The sequence below is a fragment of the Mustela erminea genome, chromosome 3 (assembly GCF_009829155.1).
Source record: "Mustela erminea isolate mMusErm1 chromosome 3, mMusErm1.Pri, whole genome shotgun sequence".
In the NCBI taxonomy this organism is placed as follows: Eukaryota; Metazoa; Chordata; class Mammalia; order Carnivora; family Mustelidae; genus Mustela; species Mustela erminea.
In genome coordinates this window covers 33,946,794-33,970,449 of record NC_045616.1, presented here as the reverse complement: position 1 = coordinate 33,970,449, position 23,656 = coordinate 33,946,794, and the positions used below count along the sequence as shown (strand labels likewise).

At 34.6% G+C, this 23,656-nt stretch overlaps 1 protein-coding gene across 5 annotated transcripts in view; it reads right to left on the bottom strand.

Annotated features, from left to right (window-relative positions):
• The window catches only part of PJA2 (praja ring finger ubiquitin ligase 2), a 74,151-nt gene that overhangs the window by 14,217 nt on the left and 36,278 nt on the right, over positions 1-23,656 (bottom strand). For 4 of the 5 annotated variants that reach the window (XM_032335583.1, XM_032335584.1, XM_032335585.1 and 1 more), the window contains 3 exons: positions 21,894-22,079; positions 9,777-9,962; positions 4,456-4,567 (listed from right to left, as the gene is read on the bottom strand). In XM_032335583.1, coding sequence (XP_032191474.1) covers positions 4,456-4,567; positions 9,777-9,962; positions 21,894-22,079 — 484 coding nt within the window. The remainder of the gene's footprint in view (positions 1-4,455; positions 4,568-9,776; positions 9,963-21,893; positions 22,080-23,656) is intronic. The other variant, XM_032335587.1, reaches the window with a different exon arrangement.

Genomic DNA, 23,656 nt, shown 5'->3' with positions numbered 1-23,656 from the left:
TTCTGTAGCGGACTGCTTCCAGTTAGACATCTCCCTATAAATAGCCTTCCCCGGCAGCACCCCAGGGCTGATTTCCAGCAAGTTCTGCCAGTGCAGCACTAGACTTCTATGCCATTCAGCAAGTCACAGCTGTGCCAACTCTATCAAAGTTTGAATCCCAGCCCTGGAGTGAAGTGGGACTCTTTCTTAAGTGATCTGAGCCCGACATGTGGTGGCTATTCCTTGTATGTGCTTTTTCTATATTCTTTAGAAGTATCTTTATTTCTTACTAAGTAAATCCTTATTACTCTAATCACCAATTATAGTTAACAATTCTTTATATTAAACTTCCGCATCAGGAAACAGAAAATGGAAAGTAATAGCCTAATACTTGTCCCTTCTTTCTCATATAACTATAATCATGAATCTCCTCCAATTCCCTGCGTACTTCTCAAGACAGAATGCAAGAATTCATATGTACTAGTACCAAATGTTTTAAAAAAGAGGGGGTGGTACTATTTAAAGCAAGTTCCATTTTTGGTAAGATACTTATGCTTTGATACATATTTGCTCTATAGGTTCATTATTCCTTTATGATGATTATCCGCCCATCTGAAGTGCTAATACATACCTGGAATTTTACATATGTAAAAATAATTTATTGGCTTGGTACTGACAAATATTTAAGGTGATCTGGAGTCACTTATAAATAACAAGAGTAAGAGAGACTCCTTTAAAACCACTGCTAAGAAAATCCATAAAAATACAAAAATCTATCTATACCCCAAACATTATATTTTTGTAAGTTAGTCCAAACGTCAGAAAGATAATAAAATAGACTAAACAGCACAACTGGAATATACTTGGGTTTAAAGTAGCATAATCCTTTGTCAGTACAAAATCTGGTTTTTAAAGAATAAAGCACTATTTAGTTTTGAAAGAATGAAGATTTACAAGTGATGTAATACTGATTTTTGAATGATAATTGAATCCAGATTTGCCAGATGATTACCACCTGTTTGACTGATTTGAATAAATTTTCAATACAGCCATTTACTGAGAACTTACACTGCACCAGCTATTTTACTATGTGCTTTAACATAATGTCGAAATAATCCATAAGGTAAATTTTATTATTCCCATTTTGTAGATGAGGACCTGAAACTTGTGGAGGTTAAATGGATGGTACAAGGTCACACAGCCTAAATAAATCCATCTAACTCAAAAGCACGTGCTCTTCCTCATGAACTACTTTCTTAAGGCCGATAACGCAGTATATATGAGGTGCTCTGTAATGTGTAAAGACTTTCCAAGGGCCCATGGGTATGGAGAGTCTTAAGAGACTCAATTTCAATTAACTTTCTTTCATAACCTTTCCTTAAACTGATCTGCCTAAAAATGTACCTGCAGTCCAAGTATCATTGCTGGTTCGACATTCCCATATTCCTTTTTATATTAATCTTCTCTCACGTTATAAATAAAAGCATACTTCTTACCCATTCAAAGGGGCAATATGAAATACTGGGGTCAAACTGAAGTAATGACTGAGTAACATTTTTTTTTTTTTTTTTTTGACAGACAGATCACAAGTAGGCAGAGAGACAGGCAGAGAGAGAGAGAGAGAGGAGGAAGCAGGTTCCCTGCTGAGCAGAGAGCCCGATGCGGGGCTCGATCCCAGGACTCTGGGATCATGACCTGAGCTGAAGGAAGAGGTTTTAACCCACTGAGCCACCCAGGCGCACCATGAGTAACATTTTTGTAGGTAGGCTCCAGTCACCTGCTTTCAAGAAAACTGGAGGATCTAGATAATCTGTCAAGTTGATGTGACTCTGGCAAATTGCTCAGAAAAACTAAATGACATTACTATGATAAACTCCTTCCATTCCCACCAATTTATTATGTGAACGAAGTTTCTCAAGCTTACATTCATAAAGATGAAAAGCAAAACTGATGTTGAACTATATCTCACCTTAGGAATACATAAAATTTAATAAGGAAGGAAATTAAGAAGTGTTTTACTTTATGTTTCAAATTTATCAACATTTATAAATTTGTTTTTGATCAGCTGGACGCAACAATCAATTTTAACTCAATCTAAACCAATTTTGTGTATTTAAATTCTTTTTTTTTTTTTTTTTAAGATTTATTTATTTATTTGACAGACAGAAATCACAAGTAGGCAGAGAGACAAGTGGAGGCAGGCTCCCTGCTAAGCACAGAGCCCGATTTGGGGCTTGATCCCAGGACCCTGGGATCATGACCTGAGCCGAAGGCAGAGGCTTTAACCCACTGAGCCACCCAAACATCTTGAACATGTTTTTATTGCAAAAAGATATGATAGGGTAAACAATACTGTTTAGGGTTTATGTTAAAAAATTTTAGATGTCAACATAACTGTGCAAAGGGAAATATTTTTTTTCCAAAACTGGTTTGGAATAAAAAGCTTTATTATCATTGTATCAAACAGTTAAAGATCTTAAATATTTCGTCCTGTTCACACCCAAATTTGAGACAAGATAGGAGACACATGTTTATTGTCAGTATTTTCACCAAAAGCCTCTATCTGGAAAAACAGATCAGTCTGCTATTAGGAAAATAACAGAAATAAAAACAACCAGCGCTGCAGAGATCAGATTGCTTGAGAAAAAAACAAATAAAAGCACACAGTTTGTGTTTTTAGTTGTTGTTGTTTCATTTAAAGACCGTTGTTAAATTTAAAAGGAAAAATCATAAATTATAAATTATTTCAGATAAATTATTATAATTTATAATAATATAAATTATTTCATGATTAAATAACTGGATACTAGACACAGAAAAAGAAAGATTTCTAGAATGGTAGGAAGACTGAACTGTATTCATTGTCAACTGAATTCAAACAAAATAAAGCTGAGCATTAAAGCTGAGGAAGCTGTTAAACTGTAGTGAAAGGAGACACTTAAGACCATCAGTCAGAAGCAGGAGGACAGACTGGTCAGAATGACCTGTCACTGGGTTCCCTAAGAGCCAACACTGTGGAGACCGTAAGTTCCCTGGACACACTATGCTTCTTAACTCTTTCTTTGCCCGCTCTGCTAATGCTTCCACACAGAATGACCAATCTTTCTGCTGCTTTTTTCGAGAAGCCAATCAAATGTCACATTTTCCACTGGTAACAAATAATAAACTTCTATTTTAATTCTCAAGATTTCTTTTTAAAGATATCTCTATACTGCAGGAAATCATAAACCACTAGCATACTAATGGGAAAAAACTGTTTAAGAACTACGAAACCAGACTCTAGGATATATATATTCCATTGCAGTCACTTAAAATTACTGAACTCAAGGAAATCAGTGGTCCTTGATCTTTTTTTTTTTTTGGTCCTTGATCTTTACATATTCTATTTCTGATACAAGCTATCACACTGTGACACTATTTCATGTGTCGGACTCCAGTAAGGCAAAAAATAATCTGCAAAAAGTCCTAAGTGTCTTGTCTTATGATGTTCTTTCTGACTTTTCTCCTAGTACACAGTATTCCTGCTATGGTTACTTTAAAAAAAGAGATACCAAACAAAACATATAACTGATCAATGATCTCTATGGAAGATTACACAAGATGTAAAAAAAAAAAAAAAGTGATGCCAAAACAGACCTATCTTTAAGTGTGTGTATGTGTAGATAGATAGGTCGGTCTATCTACCCAACCACCTACCTAACTACTGTCTAATTTATGAGTCTAAATTGGACTTTCGAACCTCAGAAAATTTCAAGATAAGATGCTGTTATGTCTCTGGAAGTTTTCTCATTCATTTTTGTTCTCTCACTTTTGACTGATTCACATTATCATTTTTCTACTTTGGAAATCACTTCAGAAATAGTAATTTGAAAAAAGACTTTTAATAATGGGATCTACTAGTGCAGTGGAAGTTTCCAAACATGAAAAGTTTGGGCTTCTGACCTTATGCAAATACAATTACAAGTAAGTATTTGTGTTTTAGTCAAATAAGGAAAAGAAGGCAAGACAAAATTATGTGCCACACTTATTTAAGTATATATGTGTATGGAGATAATGGGAGTAAAATTTCTAACTTTGTTAAGTGGCATTAGAAGCCATGAGGACAAAAAAAGAGAAGTGATTTGTAATATATCCTTAGAGATTGCCAATTTCATTTCACAAATATACCTTTGTGTGTATATAAAATATTCAGATTCACAAACCCAGATAATTCAATAAAGGAAAAGTGTATTTTCTAAATGTAAGCAAAACATTTTCTATTCTGTACTAACTAGGAAATACTGCAAATTACAGGCAAATTGGCACAATGTCTAGAGTAATTTATATACATATACTAGTGGCAATCACTATTCAGTAAGTGTTATTGACGAAAAACTATTCACCTTTTCCTAAAAGCAGTTATAAAATCCTTCAATTTTTATTATTTTGCATCCCACCAACTTAAAATATGGGCATCAGTGTGAGTCACTAAAATACCTCCATAGCCTGGGCTAAGCGTTCTTCCAACGCCATGTAGGTGAGGAACTGAGGATCCACATAAGAAATCGCTTCAGCAACTCCTAGTCCATCTGCAAAACCATCAAACAGGCTGGGGAAAAAAAATACAAACATGATTTGGGAAATCTTTATGAAGACATAATTATATTAGCACACCAACAGTGTAAGCAGAAAACATTAAATATTTTAATGAAATTTTAATATAAAGATATTTTAAAATAAACAAAATACTTTAATAGAAATCTTGTGTGATAAGGGGCAGGGAGAACCCAACAGAAAAGTAAAATACTAAGCATGAGAAGTTAGAATACCACAATCTCTCCCAATAAGCTGCCATATTCGTGACATAAAATTTATAGAAAAATTCTTGTGTTTCTAGTTCTAACTCCAGGGATAGCTTAGGGCAGGAATAAAGGTAGTACTTTTCCCTCCTGTCTTTCCCATAGATTTTCTTCTATTCCTTTGAACTGCTAACCCAAATTTACATGAGATCATGGTAAAGACACTTACTGCATTTATTTCAATTCTATCATAGTCAAAGCCTCTTTTTCTTTTCTCACCTTTTATTGCTTGATCACTGAGGCCTTAAAAAAATATTTTATTTTCTCAAGTCTCTCTCTTTAATCTCTCTTCTATTTTCCTGAGAAGTAGGCCTCCTCTGTCATTATTCAGACTAAAAAAATATTTAGCTCTTAACTGCCCCCCCCTTTTTGAGGAGATCAGGTGCGTTCAGGGTGGTATGGCCGTAGACTGCCCCCCCCTTTTTGAAACTAAAGGACTATAATCCCCTTGTAGAAAGTAAGTTTTGTTCTGGTCCTAATCTCCTTCCTCCACCCCTCGACATACATAGATTCCTCCTTTTCCTCTAGTCTTGGAAATACCATATAGTTCAAAATTTGGAAACCACAGTATATCCTCAGTCCTCTTCTTTCTAATCTTGCCTCCTTGGAAATTATATTAAAGTTCATTTCCTCAGTTATCCTCTCTGTAGGTTAATTCCTAAACCTACATCTAATTCCAAATGCTCTTCAGATCTTGACCTACATTTTTAGTTTTCTGAGGGGCACTTTACCTTGATTAACTCCTGTCACCTCAAATCTAGTATCTCCAAAACTGAGCTTATTTTGTCTACCTAAAGGCAAACTTCCGTTGACTTCTGTGTTCCTACGAGAAGTCAAATACAGTCAGGAATATCCAATTATACAAGTTAGCTCAAAATAATTTTGATGTCAATTTTCGTGCCATCATTAAAATTACAAATCTATTGCCAAAAGATACAAACACATTCTTACAAGATTAAACCTCAGTAGTATTTTAAAACTAGCAGAGACCACATAGTACGAAGAATCATTCTCATATAATCACAGATTTTAAAATTAAAACTAGAAATTAGTGAATCCAACCTCCCCTGGAACACTAGAACTCCTTCACCTAGCAGTGAGATATAGTGCAAAGACGAAGAGCACTGGAGTCAATAAAATAGGGATTTAACTCCACATTTAACTCAGAGCTAGACAATGTGAACATTTTATTTAACTGTTACTCTATTTCTTCATCTATAAAACAAATTAATGAGTCAATGCATACACATGCCTGGCACAGAGATTGCACCAGAGAAGGCATTCAAGAAACAGCAAAACTATTTCCTCCATGTGGAAGAACCCTATCAGAAATTTGACTCATGTCAAGTAAGTGCTCTAGTTCTGCCCGCCGAAGCAATACAAATTATGTCTACTTTTCCTTTGCAGAAAACTCCTTCAAATGGTTAGAGTCAACTATCTCCTAATTCTTTTCTTCTTTAGAGTAAAACAAAGCTAGACATTCAAAGCAAAATATCTGCTTGTAAATCTGGTCACTGCAAAATAATCAGCTAATACTAAAAACTGTAGTATCATTCATCTGCGAATCACCATGGTAATTAAGTGTTTCAGATAAAAATCACTAAGTACTCAAAGAGGGAAAATACTCAAAATATTTCTAGAGGCCAATTATTTATTTAAAGATATGGCAACTGTACAGTGAAGAAACCTGAAAGATAACACGTTAACCAACTGATCAGAATTAGCATCACCAGTAGTGGGACACTTTGTGCCTTCTGATATGAACTAAGAAAAACAAAATGTCATTTCTTTGGTGGTTCGGCTGAAAATCTGTAACTTGAACCTAATCATGACACCAAATCTAAACTAAGAGACATTCTACAAAATAAACGGCCTGTACTTTTCAAAAATGTCAAGGTTATGACAGACAAAGAAAAACTGAGGAAATGTTCTAGATTAAAAGTGAAGAAACATGTTACGCAAGAACAATGAGTCGTCTTGGTTGGACTAGAAAAAAATTCTCTAATGGCATTAGTAGGACAACTATAAACATTTGAACAATGTCTGCAGATTAGTGAACAGTATTGTTATCAGTATGAATTTCCTGATTTTGAAGATTTTACTTTCTTACGAAAGAAAATGTTCTTGCGCTTTAGGACTTCATTCTAGATTATGGGTAACAAGACAACTTACTCATAAGTGGTAGGGAAAAGGTACCACAAATATAGAGAAAGAAAGGAAAGAGAAAATGATAACACAAATGTGGTCAATGTTAACATTTAGGGAATATTAGTGAAGAGTATAAGGAAATTCTTTGTTATTATTTTTGCCACTTTTCTGTAAGTTTGAAGTAATTTCAAACTGGTTTAAAAAATTCATGGTCACATCCACAGGGAATTAATTTCCCACAATCTTATTAGATTAATAATTATAACCCTAGTTTCTTATAGGAAGATAGAGAGGTTAAGTAGTTATCAAAAGGTAAATAAATGGTATAGCTGGAATTTGTCTAAATCCGAAACAACTCCCACCACACTAGTTTATATACTCTCTGGGTATTCTGTAACATTTCTGTGACATCATTAAAACAAATAAACTTTGATAGAGTATTTTTTAAATTTTCTTTTAAACTAAAATAAAGAACCAAAAAGCTTAAACTTTTTTTAAGTTGTGGTAGAACAACAACAAAAAAAAATGTTAAGTTTTGGCTTTAGAGATAAGAATTGCTGCTGTTTGCCATGAGTTTTCCTTTCAGTTGTCAAAATGACATTATTTTAGTATGAAAATCAAATCATATTTTCACTTTATCAACTTGCAGCGACTGCCACATAAATTAATATAGTACCACATAAACAAATAATGAGGTATTGACAAATCCACATAAAATTCAAAAGAGTAACCTTCAGAATTTTGTCTTAAAAATCAAAGTTAAAATGCTTTCCATATTTATTTATTTATTTAAAGATTTTATTTATTTATTTGACAGACAGAGATCACAAGTAGGCAAAGAGGCAGGCAGAGAGAGAGAGGAGGAAGCAGGCTCCCCATGGAGCAGAGAGCCCGATGTGGGGTTCGATCCCAGGACCCTGGGATCATGACCTCAGCTGAAGGCAGAGGCTTTAACCCACTAACCCAGGCGCCCCATGCTTTCCATATTTAAAACAAAACAAAACACAAAACAAAACAAAACCAAAAAGCGCAACTACCCTGAAGCTCCCCAAATCTGGGAACAATGAGCAACATCTCTAAAATCTTAACACAACAGCTGTGTCCAGAAGGATCATCAATGAATTAGAACCCAAAATAAAAAGTTTTCAAGTTTAAAAATTATATTCAAGAAAGACCTCAATTATTTCTTTAAATTTTTATGTTTTGAAAGTTATTTAAAATATGTATCAAGATCTTAATAAATACCACTTATCTGAGTAATGTTACCTCTACTAAGCTGTCCTAAAGATATTAACCTGAAGTACAGAACAAGTTATATGAGAGGAAACGTTTACTGCACTATTTCAATAGAGAAATGATCAATTAAATTTTAGTGCAACTATAGAGTAGAGCATCTACATAATGGAGCTGTAAAAAAATTATTTTCATAAAAATTTGAAAATGTGCAAAAGAAAACATTTCTTCATATTAAACCGTAATTGCCTCCCAACATGCACAGATGATGCTAACTAAATCAACAATTCTGTCATCTGCTGAGCATTATGAGGAATGACTTTGCATAAAGGAGACAGAAGACAGCAACAAGGAGTTCATGTAAGAGGGTAACAGGCAGGCATGGGGGAGGGGAGATGAGAGCACCAAGATCAGCAAGACCAGGACCTGGTGAGTCACTGCTTTTCCATAAAGTCTGGGAAGCCAGAACATGGGTTTTGGAGCCAGGAATGTTCAAAATGGAATTATAAACTGTTTGTGTGGCTGTGATGGAAACACTACTTCTACCTGCACAAAATGGTTAACGGAAGTCTGCTCTGCACATAGAATTTTTTTGCCCCCTGGGAAGTGAGAACAGGAAATGCTAAGGATTTCAAGGAGATGCTGAGTTTCATATCTGGAACAATTTGGAGAACTACAAAGAAGTAACTACACACACAGAAAGAGACACTAAAGATACAGAGGAGGACTCAAAAACATAAAATTCTAGAAGTCTGCAGTTATCAGGGCGTATCAGTGAGTTTTTTGTATCTTTATTCTTCTAAGTTTTCTGTAATGGAATTTTAGCTAGAAAAAAAAGAAAACAAATTCTTAAAAATATATCTGTGTAGAGATGGAAACAAAGGTAGTACCCAAGCCATATTTTCTTCAGAAAAAGTAACAAGAGATTAGTGAGACTGTATATTCTTTCTGCATCTCAAAACTAGTTGCTTCCAGAGACCTCCTGCACATTTGAAAGATAAATCTAACTGTAAGCCAAACCAATTAAATTCTGACCATTACATCATGAGACATAACAATTCTATAATCCACTTAATTTATAGGCTTCTTCTATTTGAAGTTCATTATTATTTTTCAGCATAAAGTAAATAATACTTTCAGCATTTCTGGGAAGGTACAATTATTTTTCCATATTTTACATACAGAGAAGGATAACTATATTCTTATGATTCTTCTGATTTAATCACAGGTTTTGAAATTCTTCAAGTAGTATTTATTAAGGACTCTTTTTTCTTTTTTTAAAGGATTATATGAAGTGCTACATTTAAAAGTTAGAAACCTCAAACCAGGAGTTTATGAACAACTAGGCTATAGGTGGGCTTCAAGGTCAAAGGTCAAAGAGGAAAAGAGGTCACTACCTGGAGTAAGTAGGAGGGAGTCTATGTAGGAAGTGACATCAGAATGAGCCCTGAAGAAGTCTGACAGATGGGAAAATGTGAACACGTCTGAGAGATCCGAGACACAGCTTTCACAATTTAGAATCATGAACAAATTCTACACAATTAACAATTAATCATGGTAATAACATGTGTTACATACCTCCAGTCCACATCTAAGTCTTCACTCACACTGGAGTCATCCTCAAGGTTATTGTTCCCATCCAGCATAAAAGCTTCTGGCTGTGCAAATTCATTGGCAGGCTCATTACCCTCATCACTGCTGCTTTCATTGACTTCATTGTACTGTAACCAAGGAATCTCTCCCTCTTCCAAGGATGTCTGTTCCCTAATACAAACATTTTAAGGGAAGAAAAAAAATATTATTTTGAAACACATTATAAAATTGTTCTCTAAAAAAAGTTCTATTTAGGGCAAACAGATTCTTTATTCTTTGAGTTCTAAACTCTTGGCACTTACAAGATTCTAAAAGTCTGATTTCTTTAACTGCAAAGTTGTTTAAAAGGTAAGCAAATTTGTTACAGGGTCATATGTATGTAGTAATAGCTTCCAATTACATAAGAACTTATTTATTTGACATACAAATTACCTATGCTCCTGTATTTCCTCTTTGTGCAGAAAAAGAATAAAAAAATTCATTCTAGACTATTGTAATTTTTAAACACTGCTCTTGAGGTGCCTACATGGCTCAGTCAGTTAAGCGTCTAACTGTTGATTTCATCTCAGGTCATGATCTCAGAGTTGTGAGACTGAGCCCAGCACTGGGCTCTTCGTGGAACCTGCTTAAGATTCTCTCTCCCCCATGCCTCTCCCCACAACCTGACACCCTCATCCCTGCTCATGTATGCTCAATATCTCTCTTAAAAATGAATATATAAGTAATAAAACTGCTCTTGAGTAGTTTCCCTTCACAGCTGAAGTCCAAATTCTTCAGCCTGGCCTATAAATCCCTACATCATAACATGCTTTCTCTCTGGACCTCTTCTCCAACTGTTACCTCTCACCATTCTTCCCCCTAACTACTGTATTCTTATTAAGCTTTCTACCTTTGGAACACCTGGAGATCATTTCCACCTTGGGGCCATTTCTTCTACCTGAAATGTTCTTTCAACAGATTTTTGCACAGCTATTCCCTCCTCAATATTCAGGTCAAAGTCAATGTCAGCTCCTCAGAAAGGCCTGTCTTAACCACTCATTTTAAGTAGCTGTCCAGTCACTAACCACATAACTCTGCTTATTTTCATTACAAAACTTACTTCTACTTGTCATTTTCTTGTTCATTGTTAGCCTTTTTCTCACTAGAAAATAAGCGCACAGGAACAGGGACAAACAAACCAGTTGTATAGATTAAACAAAACAAAACAAAGAAGGGGGTGCCTGGGTGGCTCAATGAGTTAAGCCTCTGCCTTTGGCTCAGGTGATGATCAGGGACCTGGCATCGAGCCCCACGTCGGGTTCTCTGCTCAGCAGGGGAGCCTGCTTCCCTCTCTCTCTGCCTACCTCTCTGCCTACTTGGGATCTCTGTCAAATAAATTAAATCTTAAAAAAAAAAAAAAAAGGAAAAGAAAACAAGGAAGAGAAAAAAAGAAGCATTTCAGAACAACAGAAAAAAGAATTATTCAGTAAATGACATTAGGAAAACTGAGTATTCATCTGGAGGGAAGGAGGTTAAATCTCTATGTCATTATTTACCTGTTAGCAAATTCTAAATCTACATTTTAAAAATGCATGTGCACCCACCACCATTTCTAAAACAATATAAGTACTGGAAGAATCATGAGAGAAATTTTTACAAAAATCTGTGTGTCATTGTAAGCATGATGTAAAACCTAGAAGCCACAGACAAGACTGTTAAATTACACAACTCATACATTAAAGAAAAGTATGGACACAAAGATCACACTGAGAAGAATTAACTGTAACACCTGAGCAACAAAAGTTAAGGCTGCAATGACTAAACAAAAGGGAGTTTATGAACTTATAACTAAGAAAATTATACTGGCAGGATTTTATTGATATTTATTTTATTTAACAGAAAATAGTGTTTAGTATATCAAAAGGAGGTTAATTATAAGAGCATAATTCTGATAAAGATAAATTTTAGTTTTTGGATTTTAAGAAGAAAAATATTATACAATAATATATATTGCAAGAGCAGTTCTAATTAGAATTTTATTCATCCTAATGTGCAAATTTAACTATGGGGATAAAAACATTTATGAAAGAGATGTAGATGATGCCCACACATAAGAATCAACACATTTTAAAGACACAGAATTAGTATCTCTTTATACACCTAAACCCATACATGTTTCTTTAATCTCAGGTCCTAAGCAACACTTCAAAAATAACAGGTTTATAAGATTTAGTATCTAACATTGTCTGTCTAGTAAAATCAGAGAAATCAGCGTAACAAAACATGCTTAATTTGTTGAAGGTTTAATACCTAATATATAAAGATAGTGGATATTTTCCTTTCATGCATTATACTTAGGTCCAAAGAAAAACGAGACCCAAAATGGATTTAAAATACAAAATCAAGAATTCCTAACCAATAGTTCTTTGTTTATACCTTTATGAAAGCAGTCACAATACTGTTTTATAACCTTTCTGGTGACTCACCGGTCTCTTCCCAGACTGAGAGTTTTCCAAAGGCATATAGTGCTGTCTTTCATCATTGTAGCTTCACCCCTTTGCAATAAATGTTTAGCACTTAATAGGTACTCTATTTGTGTTGCAAATGTTAAGAATAAATCCTTGAAAAACAATCTTTTAATAAATAAATAATTTGGGGATTAACCCTGGGATAGTTCTTGGAAATTTTTGTTATTTCTAATGTACTCCTAAAAAAAATGCTTTTCTTTTTCCTATTATACAGACATCAAAATGACTCAGTTACTACGCTGTACTTGGACACAGAACATAAAACTCTAATATGCTGGTGAAAATGATTCAGTATAAGAAATAAATATATTGTCTGAATATAAGTAACTTACAACACTCATTAATACTCTTTTACCATATGAGGAATTCTTGGTTACATATTTTGCTTAAACATTTCATTCTGTCTTTAATGCCTCATAATAATGTAGTCACAGTAACAGAAAATAAGTAGTATACAGTATATACTTGCAATATATTACCTAAAGTTCACATCATTTACACAAAATTTACCAGGCTAGAAGTGTGGCACTATGCTGGGCCAGAAAGTTGTCTTGATATTGTAACAAAAGGAATTTTGATCTTTACCCCCAACAACAACAAAAAATTCTGACAAATAGGGTCAAAAGTATCTTTCATTTTGTGAGCTAATAAAAGAAACAAATATCTCTATTGGAAGGTAAGCATATAAGGTAAGTTCAAATGCTTCAGAAACCTTGAAAATATATAAAGCAGTATCTTCGTCTTCTCTCTCTCCTTATACATACACATTTACACACATGCCAGACATACCATTTGTAACACATTCACAAAAATTTAGACCTTTCTTCATTTTGGCAACTCAAAAATTAATAAAATGCCATTGTCAAGTTTTACAGTAATTTGTGAGATTTAAAAAGACATATTATCTAAACATGTCTCCAAAGGCTCAATTCTAAAAAAAAAATTCCAGTAGATGGAAGATGTGGAAGCCTGTGCCTACCACAACCACTACTAAAGTCCCTTGGTGTTTCAACTGGGAAGGGAATTTGCCAGGTTGTCCTTTTGAGCACTTCCAGCACAGTGGAGGAAATGAATGCTGCTGCCACGAGAGGAAACTGAAAATGCTTCAAAATGTATCCCCACAACTTACTTCCAGTTAAAATCCTAGGAGACCATCAGCATCATCAAATTTCTTGACTATGTTTTAACTCAAAGCTTCAGCTAAATAGACTGATGTTCTCTTCATGCTATATGATTAAAAATCCCCATTCCTCAATAATAGAAACTAGATTTAATAACATGTGAATAACAATATTAAAATTACCAAAATATATTAATAAGTCAACATGGAATATTTTAAAGACATTTTCATTTAAAAGTTTTAGAATATGCTATTATATAACCATGCATCACAGAATCTTCTGAGAAATGAAGAAAATGAAAGGCAGCAAATCAAATAAAACCTCTGAAAATACTACTCCAACTTTACATTCTGAGTGCTTTCCTTTAGCTAACTAATGAGCAATTTGAGTATCAGTTATTTGCAACACAAAATTTAAACCTTTGGGTTAATGCTAACATTTTAAAGGGCTGAGGTTTTCATGAAATAATCTATATTATAAGAAACTTTATAAAATCCTGGACAGCATAATAAGCATTCCTAATTAACTGATATTTAATTAATTGGTTTTCATTTTCTAAGTCAGATACATGTTAAGTAGCTGCTAAGCTTGAGGCATAAGCTCATTTTTAATAAGTCTAATTGTATAGCAAATTTTTTAAGATTTCAAATCCCTATCCTGGAATTAAAGTACATAGGAAAGTAACTGAAATTTTAATTAAAAAGTCAAAAAAGCTTCAAAAGGAATTAGAGCTTATAAAATCAATGGTACCCTGTTCCATGTCATCCAGTCACAAAGACGGAACCCTAGCACCTAATTTGAAGAACCATTTCTTTATTCTAATAAATAGAATAGTAAGGAAAATACTAAATTTTATTAAAGCATTTTAAGAATATTTATTTACAAAGTTTGTAAAGTCACCAAAACAACAGGAAAAACTTAAAGTAAAATACACAAGTATGATACACTAATTTATATTCAAAAATACTAATTTAAAATACTAATTTCAATACTGTCCAGCAATTATTTAAAGTTTACCTAATAAGTTTGTTATCTAGCTTTCTGAAAGCCTATTTCCCACCTTTTCTTCTTTCCTTCAATTTCACAATCATCACATCCTCCCCACTTTCAGTATCTAGTAACAACAAGAATACTGCAGTCACCAGTGACTCATGGTTTCCTCTCATTACAGAACCTATAGACTTACCTACACCTGTACCTTCTCATTAGTTACAATGGCAGTCTCTGTTCCTAAAGGCCTTCTGCTTAGCTGTGGATCCTAATCCTTCTCATCTTCTCAAAAACTCCACCTTTCCTCTAATTACTAGCCAGTTATTCTCCTCTGCAACATTCTATAAGCAAACGAGCAAGCTTCCAGTTTTGGGAGGTGAGGACATTTTCCTAGGCCCAACATCTACCTGCGGCTCCTTCCCTTTCTGAAGAAGGTACGGTGACTGAATCTACTCTCTCACCTTCAATTCCCTTTAATTCCCACCCCCCACCCACCGCCAATGTAAAATATATACCATCTATTTAAGCTGTAAAGCATATTCTATTTAACATCCATAAACCCACCAACCAAACCAGGAACTAGAATATTATCACTGACTAGCAAACACCTTGTGTCCTCCACCTATCCTATGCCCTGGCCTTGCCCTCCAGAGGAAAGTACTATCTGGATGCCACTGTCATTCCATTGTTTTCTGAAACAAGTTTTCACTAGTTTTATATACTTAAACATGATATTTAACTTCTGCTTTTTTTTAACTTTGTGAAACAGATGTCATACACATTATTCTTCCAGAAACAACTGTCTTCATTCAGCATTGTGTCTAAGATTCATTTTTTTTTTTTGCTTTTAAATGTGGCTCATGCATTCCCACTGCTATGTAATACTCCATGTATGAATACACCACTAACTTTTCTCCTATGAGTATCTGGGTAATATCCAGTTTTATAGGTTTCATGAAAAATACTGTAACGAACATTCTTATACACAACTCCTACGCCACATGGGGAAGTTTCTCCAGAGTACACACTTAAAAGTGATACAGCTGATAGTCTACCATGCGCATGTTAAAATTATTACATAATTTCAGTACATGTGACCTACTTCACACCTCAACAAGCATTCACATCCTCAAAACACTGGACACTGTCAAATTCCCTAGTGTTTGTTATTAACAAACACTAGGAAAATTTCCTTTACCTACCAAGGAAATTTGGTAGGTAAAAAATGATACCTCCTTATGATCTTAACATATATTCATTCCCTTGATGACTCATGATCTAAGCGCCTTTTGGTATTTTTACTTACCATTAATATTTCCTCTTCAGTGAATTGTTTGCTCAATATTTTGAACATTTTGCACTTAGACTGTCAGTTTTTCTTCCTGATTTCTCGGAGTTCTCTGTATCCCGCACATTAACAATTTATATTCTATAAATATATACTACTAGTTTCTTTCTTTTCTGCTAGTTTCTGCTTTTTACAGCTTTTTCTCCTTTATTATTTTCCCATCGTATTTTATTTTTATTTTCCCATCATATCATGCCTACCAAGACCTCTGCCACGATGGCTGCTAAAATGGTGTTATGAGCACCCTTGTCTTGCTCTTGATTTTAAGGGGCGAGGGTTTAATGCTTCATTACCGAAAATGATTACTACTGATTTTTTTTTTTTTTGTAGATACCTTTTATCAGGTCAAAGAGATTCTGTTCTGATCCTAGTTTCAGAGTTATTACCATGTTGAGGTACTGAACATTATTACTATGTGTTTTTTCCCCCTTTATCTGTAGAATCTATCATGATTTTCTCCTGTATTCTGTTAATATGGTGAATGACATTTATGGGTATTTTTATATTAAAAGACCTTTACATTTCTGGAATAAACTCAGACTGGTAATTGAGTTTTATCTTCAAAATATACACTTACGAATTGAGATTTCCAATTCTGTTTGGGATTTTGACATGCATTTAATAAGGATGTGGTTTTTTTATTTTTTATTTTTTTAAGATTTTATGTTTGACACGAAATAGCAAGAGAGAGCGAGAGAGCGCAACGCACAAGCAGGGAGAGTGGGAGAGGAAGCAGCAGGGTACCCGCTGAGCAAGAAGCCGGATGCAGAACTTGATCCCAGAACCCTGGGATCATGACTTGAGCCAAAGGCAGACACTTAACCAACTGAGCCACCCAGGCGCCCCAGTGAAAGCCACAGGTTTATTTTTTCCTTCACATACTCTTTTGGTGTTAGGGTTACACTGGCCTTTTAGAATGATTTGGAGAAATAGCTCTTTCTCTTTCTCTTATAGAGTGAAGTGTCATGATCCTTGAAAGTTTAGCTTAAGAGAATTAACTCTAAGACCACATGGATTAGTTGTTTTCTCCACAGTAAGATTTTATGTTATTTTTTTAAAGATTTTATTTATTTATTTGATAGAGAGATAGAGAGACAGTACAAGCAGGCAGAGTAGCAGGCAGAGGGAAAGAGAGAAGCAGGCTCTCCGCCGAGCAGAGAGCCTGATGTGGAGCTCAATCCCAGGAGCCAGGATCATGACCTGAGCTGAAGACAGACGCTTAACTGATTGAGCCACCCAGGCGCCCCTTCACAGTAAGATTTTAAACTACTGATTACATATCTGTAATACTTATATTATTATTCAGGCTTCCCATAAGTTTTGGTGAATTCTATTTTCCTGGAAATTTATCAGTATCTTCTAAGTTTTCAAATTTACTGGTACAAAATTCACAGTACTCTTTTTACTCTATCCAGTCTTTATTGTATTTGTGGCTGTGTACAGTTTTGTATTTCAGTATTATTTATTTGTGCCTTGTCTTTATTTTCTTGTTCACTATACAACTGGATTATCTATTTTTCTTAATCTTTTCAAAGTATCACCTTCTGATTTCTTTGATCCTTTCTATCACAACTCTTTTCTAACTTACTGAGTTATGCTCTTATCTTTCCTAATTTTAATTCTTATTTCCTTATATTCTTTATTTTCATATTCCTTTTCTATTTTAAGTTAAATGCGTAGTTCCTCCACGTTCAGGATTTTTTCTTTTCTAACTTAAGCATTTAGAAAGATAAATTTCTGTTTACCCATTTCACTGCATCCCTCAAATTTTAATTATGGTGATATTCTCATTATCAGCAAGTAGAGAGCAGTTTAAACTTCAGTTATAATTTTTTTGTCCTACTGGTTATTTAGAAGGATGAACAATTTAAAATGTATGGATTTTTTAAATTTTTATATTTTTATTATTTATTTCTAAGTTACCTGCACTGTGTCAGAGAATATAGTTTGCAGAATACTGATTCTTTGAAATGTGTTAATCTGTGCTTTGTAGCCTACTACATGCTCAGTTTTTTGTGTTTGTGTGTTGCACAGGGTGCAGTGCTTGTTAAACCATCCCTCACTTTTATTTTTTTTAATGAATTACTGGCCTTTATTATTGTACAGTATGAATGCAAGTAGCTAATGACTACCATAAATGTTTCTGTTTGTAGTCATACATTTCTATATCTAACTATAATCTGGGACATTTCCTTTAAGCTTAAAAATATTCAAGCATCTACTTATCATCTACAATGCATATCTAAATGGCACTTAAAACTTCCAAAGAGAGTTCTTACTTTCCATCTCAATGACAGTAACAACTACCCACTGCTCAAACCAAAAAACCCAGCCATAACTGATTTCTCATTCTCCCTCATCTCACACTCAATCGCTCCTATTACTTATAACTCAAAAATATTCTCAAACTTGTTTACTTTTTTTTAATCCTCACTAGTCCAAGGGCTAGTCCAACTTTCTTTTCTCTTTTATACTTTAATACCTTTCTAATTCATTCTGGAGACAAATCAATTAGAGTGAATCTTTTACAAATTTGTGTCAGATCAATTATGCAATTCACTGTCCACTTAAATGTCCCTGCTCTATGAATAAATTCCAGCTGCTACATATCCTGCATAGTTTGGTACCTGCCACATCATCTCCTATCACTCTTCTTTTCACTCCTTCACTTCAGCCCCACTACCTCTAAACATATCAAGCCCTTTTCTTTTTAATACCTCTGCTCTTACCTTTCCTTTTGCCCAGGAAGCTCTTCTCAACCATGAATTCTTATCTTTTAGATCCCAGCTCAAAGGTCAGTTCCTGAGAGAAGTACTCCCTGGCCATTCTAATTAATATAGGTGCCTATTACAGCAAAGGACACAGTCAAGAAAGAGGCAACCCACGGAATGGGATAATATATTTGCAAATGACACTACACAGGGCTGATATCCAAGATCTATAAAGAACTCCTCAAACTCAACACACACACAACAGATAATCATGTCAAAAAACGGGCAGAAGACAGGAACAGACACTTCTCCAATGAAGACATACAGATGGCTAACAGATACATGAAAAAATGTTCTTCGTCGTTAGCCACCAGGGAAATTCATATCAAAACCACATTGATTATCACCTTACACCAGTGAGAATGGCCAAAATTAACAGGAGAGTAAACAACATGTGTTGGAGAGGATGTGGATAAAGGGGAACCCTCTTACACTGTTGGTGGGAATGCAAATTGGTGCAGCCACTTTAGAAAACAGTGTGGAGATTCCTTAAGAAATTAAAAATAGAGCTACCCTAGGACCCTGCAATTGCACTACTGGGTATTTACCCCAAAGATACAGATGTAGTGAAAAAAAGGGGCCATCTGTACCCCATAGCAGCAATGGCCACAGTTGCCAAACTTTGGAAAGAACCGAGATGCCCTTCAACAGATGAAGAGGTAAAGAAGATATAGTCCATATGTACAATGGAGTATCATGCTTCCATCAGAAAGGATGAATACCCAACTTCTGCATCAATATGGACAGGACTGGAAGAGATTATGCTGAGTGAAATAAGTTAAGCAGAGAGAGTCAAGTATCATATGGTTTCACTTACTTGTGGAGCATAAGGAATAACATGGAGGACATTGGGAGATGGAGAGGAGAAGTGAGTTGGGGGAAATTGGAGAGGGAGACAAACCATGAGAGACTGTGGACTCTGAGAAACAAACTGAGGGTTTTGAAGTGGAGGGGGGTGGGGGTTAGGAGGGCCTGGTGGTGGGTATTAAGGAAGGCATGTAATTACATGGAGCACTGGGTGTGGTACATAAACAATGAATGCTGGAACACTGAAAAGAAACGAAATAAAATAAAATGGAAAAAACACAGGTGCCTATTAGTTGCTTTCTATCATATGAGTGTTTTCTTTCCTTCACAGTCATTATCACAGTTTGTAATTCATCAAGTTTGTATTTTGCTTAATACCTGCCTCTCCCACCACCGTGTAAGCTTCAAGCTGGAATCTTAGTTTGTCTTGCTCACTTAATTCCAGAATCCAGCACAATGCTTGGTACATACTAATTCCTAAATAAATATTTGTTGAATGAATAATTACTATCACAATTTAATAATACTTAGTAAACTAATATTGATTCAAGAAGATCAAACATAAAATCAGATGAGGAAAAAACCCACCATTTTCAATCACTGTCAAAACAATTACATTCATAAATTTCTTTCTTTACAGATTTTCTAATGTATTTATACCTTACAGAATTCATCTCAAGCTGGAAATTTATACCTTTTGAGAAGTACAAATTTTAATGTTAGTCCAAGGTGAAAGTTATGAAAATATATCTACCAAAATAGATTCCATGAGAGACTAAAAATTAGAACTAACCAATTATCAGAAAAAACACTTAAATAGATACTACCTCACAATAATACACAAGCCTAAGTTTCATAAGAAAATACTAAAAATCTTTAAAATAAGCCATTTAAGTAAAATATTTAAACAACCTTTAAAGGAATAAATAAGATAAACATCAAAGGGCTAAAAAGAAGCACACATACATTGTTTTAGCCAAGCAAGTATCACACTTATCCAGATAAAAGACATAATGGCACTTAACGCATCTCAACGTAAAAATCTTATGTCAAATATTAGCAAACAGAATCCAGAAGCTCATTAAAACAACAAACTATGACTATGTGATCATTTTTGTTTATTTTAAGAAGCTAGGATAACTATCAGGAAATTTGGTAACAAAATAATTCCTTGGGCACCTGGGTGGCTCAGTCAGTTAAACTACTGTCTTTGGCTCAGATCATGATCCCAGGATCCTGGGATAGAGCCCACACTGGGCTCCCTACTCAGCTGGGAGCCTGCTTCTCCTTCTTCCTCTGACACTGCCCCTGCCTGTACTCTCTGGCTCTCTGTGTATCTCTGTCAAATAAATAAATAAATAAAATCTTAAAAAATAATGTAAAAAATTTTAAAAAGATAATTTCTCATTATCATTAGGTCAAAGATGAAAAATCACTATGATAATTTCCACTGATGCTTAAAAAAAACTTTGATAAAATTTGACAAATATTCCTGCTAAAAACCTATAAAGTAATAATGGGGATAGTAGAAAAAAAAATTGTGTGTGTGTGTATAAATCAACCTGTACTGCTTTATGTGTGTAAGTCAGCCAGAATCATTCTTACTTGGGAAATATCAGAGCAAGGGTTATAAAGGATGCCCATGGGTTATTTTCAGCCTGCCAACTGTTTTTATAAATAAAATTTTGTTGGAAGACAGCCACACCCATTCATTTACAAATCATCTTACGGCTACTTTTACACTACAACACTGGAGTTGAGTAGCTGCAATAGAGACTGGCACACAAAGCTGAAAATATTTACTATCCAGCCCTTCACAGTGTAAGTCTGACAGCCCCTAGAACTAGAGCATTCCTATTAAAGTTAGGAAAAGACAAAGGCACTTATTAACAATCACTGATTTCAGAGCTATCGTCAGTTGCAGTTAGACAGAAATATTAAAACTTCAACATTTTTAACTTTCTCCGTATCTGTGAATAAATCACTGATTTCCCTCTTGTGTCTACCCCTTCCCTCACCATCACCTCCACTGCAGAGCAACAGCAGCTCTAATTCACTCACACCTAACTCAATCAAAACATCTTTTATTTTTTTAAAAGATTTTATTTATTTATCTGACAAAGAGAGAGATCACAAGTAGGCAGAGAGGCAGAGACAGAGAGAGGAGGGAAGCAGGCTCCACACTGAACAGAGAGCCTAATGCGGGGCTTGATCCCAGGACCCTGAGATCATGACCGGAGCCAAAGGCAGAGGCTTAACCCACTGAGCCACTCAGGCGCCCCGTCAAAACAACTTTTAAATGTCCAAGTTTTCTTTAACGCAAAGTGGAAATATATACTGTATCTCAAGAAAAGATAATGAAATTACTAGAATTTTCAATCTAATTGATCTTTGTAAAATACCAAAAGCATAATGAAAAAAAAAAGATCAGTAGGATTTACTGGTCCTACATAGAGGCTTGTACATGCAAATTAACAGCATCCCCAACATCTGAATGTGATGGGATACAATTCTCAGACGATACACATAAAAATAATAAATCTCACTGTTAAACATACCCTTCCTGTAGAGACAATTCTTGGTTTTCTTCTTCAGGACCACTGCTATCACTCTGTAATTCAGGTTCATTCTCATCTTTTCCTGGCAAAGTTTCCCAGCTTTCATCACTTGATGACTGATCTTTTTCTGTACCAGAAAACCGATGAGGCAATGAGGCAGACCATTCTCCGTCACTGCATTCTGAACTGCAAATTCAGAACAGAAATACAGTAACTGTCACTATTTGTGCATTTGTCATTTGGAGGCATCACAGTATACAGTGTACGACTATGCCACACATGCTTCATCGGGTGCCAAGTCAATTTTAAAAAAATATTTTAAAAGTAAACACAGAAATAAATACATTCAGCAGAATGTAACTTTTTCCGATGAATAAAGCATATGGCAAGTCACAGAAATGTCAATTCATTATTTTCTTCATTAAAGTAAGTAATTCCATGGTGCTTAGATACAGGGTTCTTTATTTTTTAGACGTATATCTAAATAAAATTTTAATTTGGTAATCATAAATTAAATGTTTTCTGAAATAAATAAAAGATTTATTACTCATCTACCCCGACTAAAACAACTTTCTAATTACATACTGACAACTGGGGACATATTCTCTATGAATAAATTTCCACTATTACCATGTTTCAAAAGCTTAACTATTTTTTCCTTCCTTTTTTACAAAAGACTTTAAAGTGAAATGAGATTCAAATTCATAAAAAGCTGCACTGACTAATCTTTACTAAAGTCTTTTGGTAGAACTGTGAACACAAAATAAACTTCACTGCAAGAAAATATGTAGATAAGGAGCCAAAATGTACGATAGAAGGGTTAATGAAGAACCTCAGAAAATGACTTTTGGTTTTATTTTTTAACTTTGGTTAATTTGGTTACATTTAACTCCTCTTAAAGTACAGTTATCTTGTACTTATTAATGGTGAAAATAAACCTTAAATGCCCTTTCCAACCATATCAACCATGCTGATCAAGAATCCCCTTGGGGCACCTGGGGGGGGTTCAGTGGGTTAAGCCTCTGCCTCCGACTCAGGTCATGACCTGAGGGGTCTGGAATCAAGCCCTGCATCAGAGTCTCCGCTCAGCAGGCAGCCTGCTTCCCCCCCAACTCAGCCTACTTCTGATCTCTTTGTCAAATAAATAAAATCTTTAAAAAAAAAATCCCCTTAAAGATTTCCCTTTGGTGCCATGATTTTTAAGAAAAAAAAATTATAAATTTTAGTTTGTTTCTGAAAGAAGTGATGATAATTAGTAGGAAATAACTTTTATGATGATGTATCACTAGTGGTTATATTAATAATGATATATAAACTAGACTAGTTAATGAGTTCCTCTTTCTATAGGCAGATAAACCGAAGAGATCAAAATGCTATTAAAAAAGAGTAGCACTAATGTAATGTAAGCTCTGAGAAGTTAGACGTAAAAAAGTAAAATCAACTTCCAATCTTCAGTAAATGATAGGCAGCAAAGCACGAGCATTCTGGAGAAGGAATGCTATATAGCTCTGGCATAGCAAGTAAAAGATATTCCTTCAGTTGAATAGGACCCTAATTGCTTTTATTTTGTAAAATTTTCTGTAATCTAAAAAATAATCTAAGTAAATCATTTCTAGATTTGTATCAGTGTAAACATCTAACATAGATAATAGTTTTAAAAGAGTTCTTGAACTAAGTTTCCTCAACTACGAAGCCTCTCAAATTTGAAGCTATATTCCAGTTCCAATTTTGGTATCTCATTAACAATTACAGTAAGCTTTCTT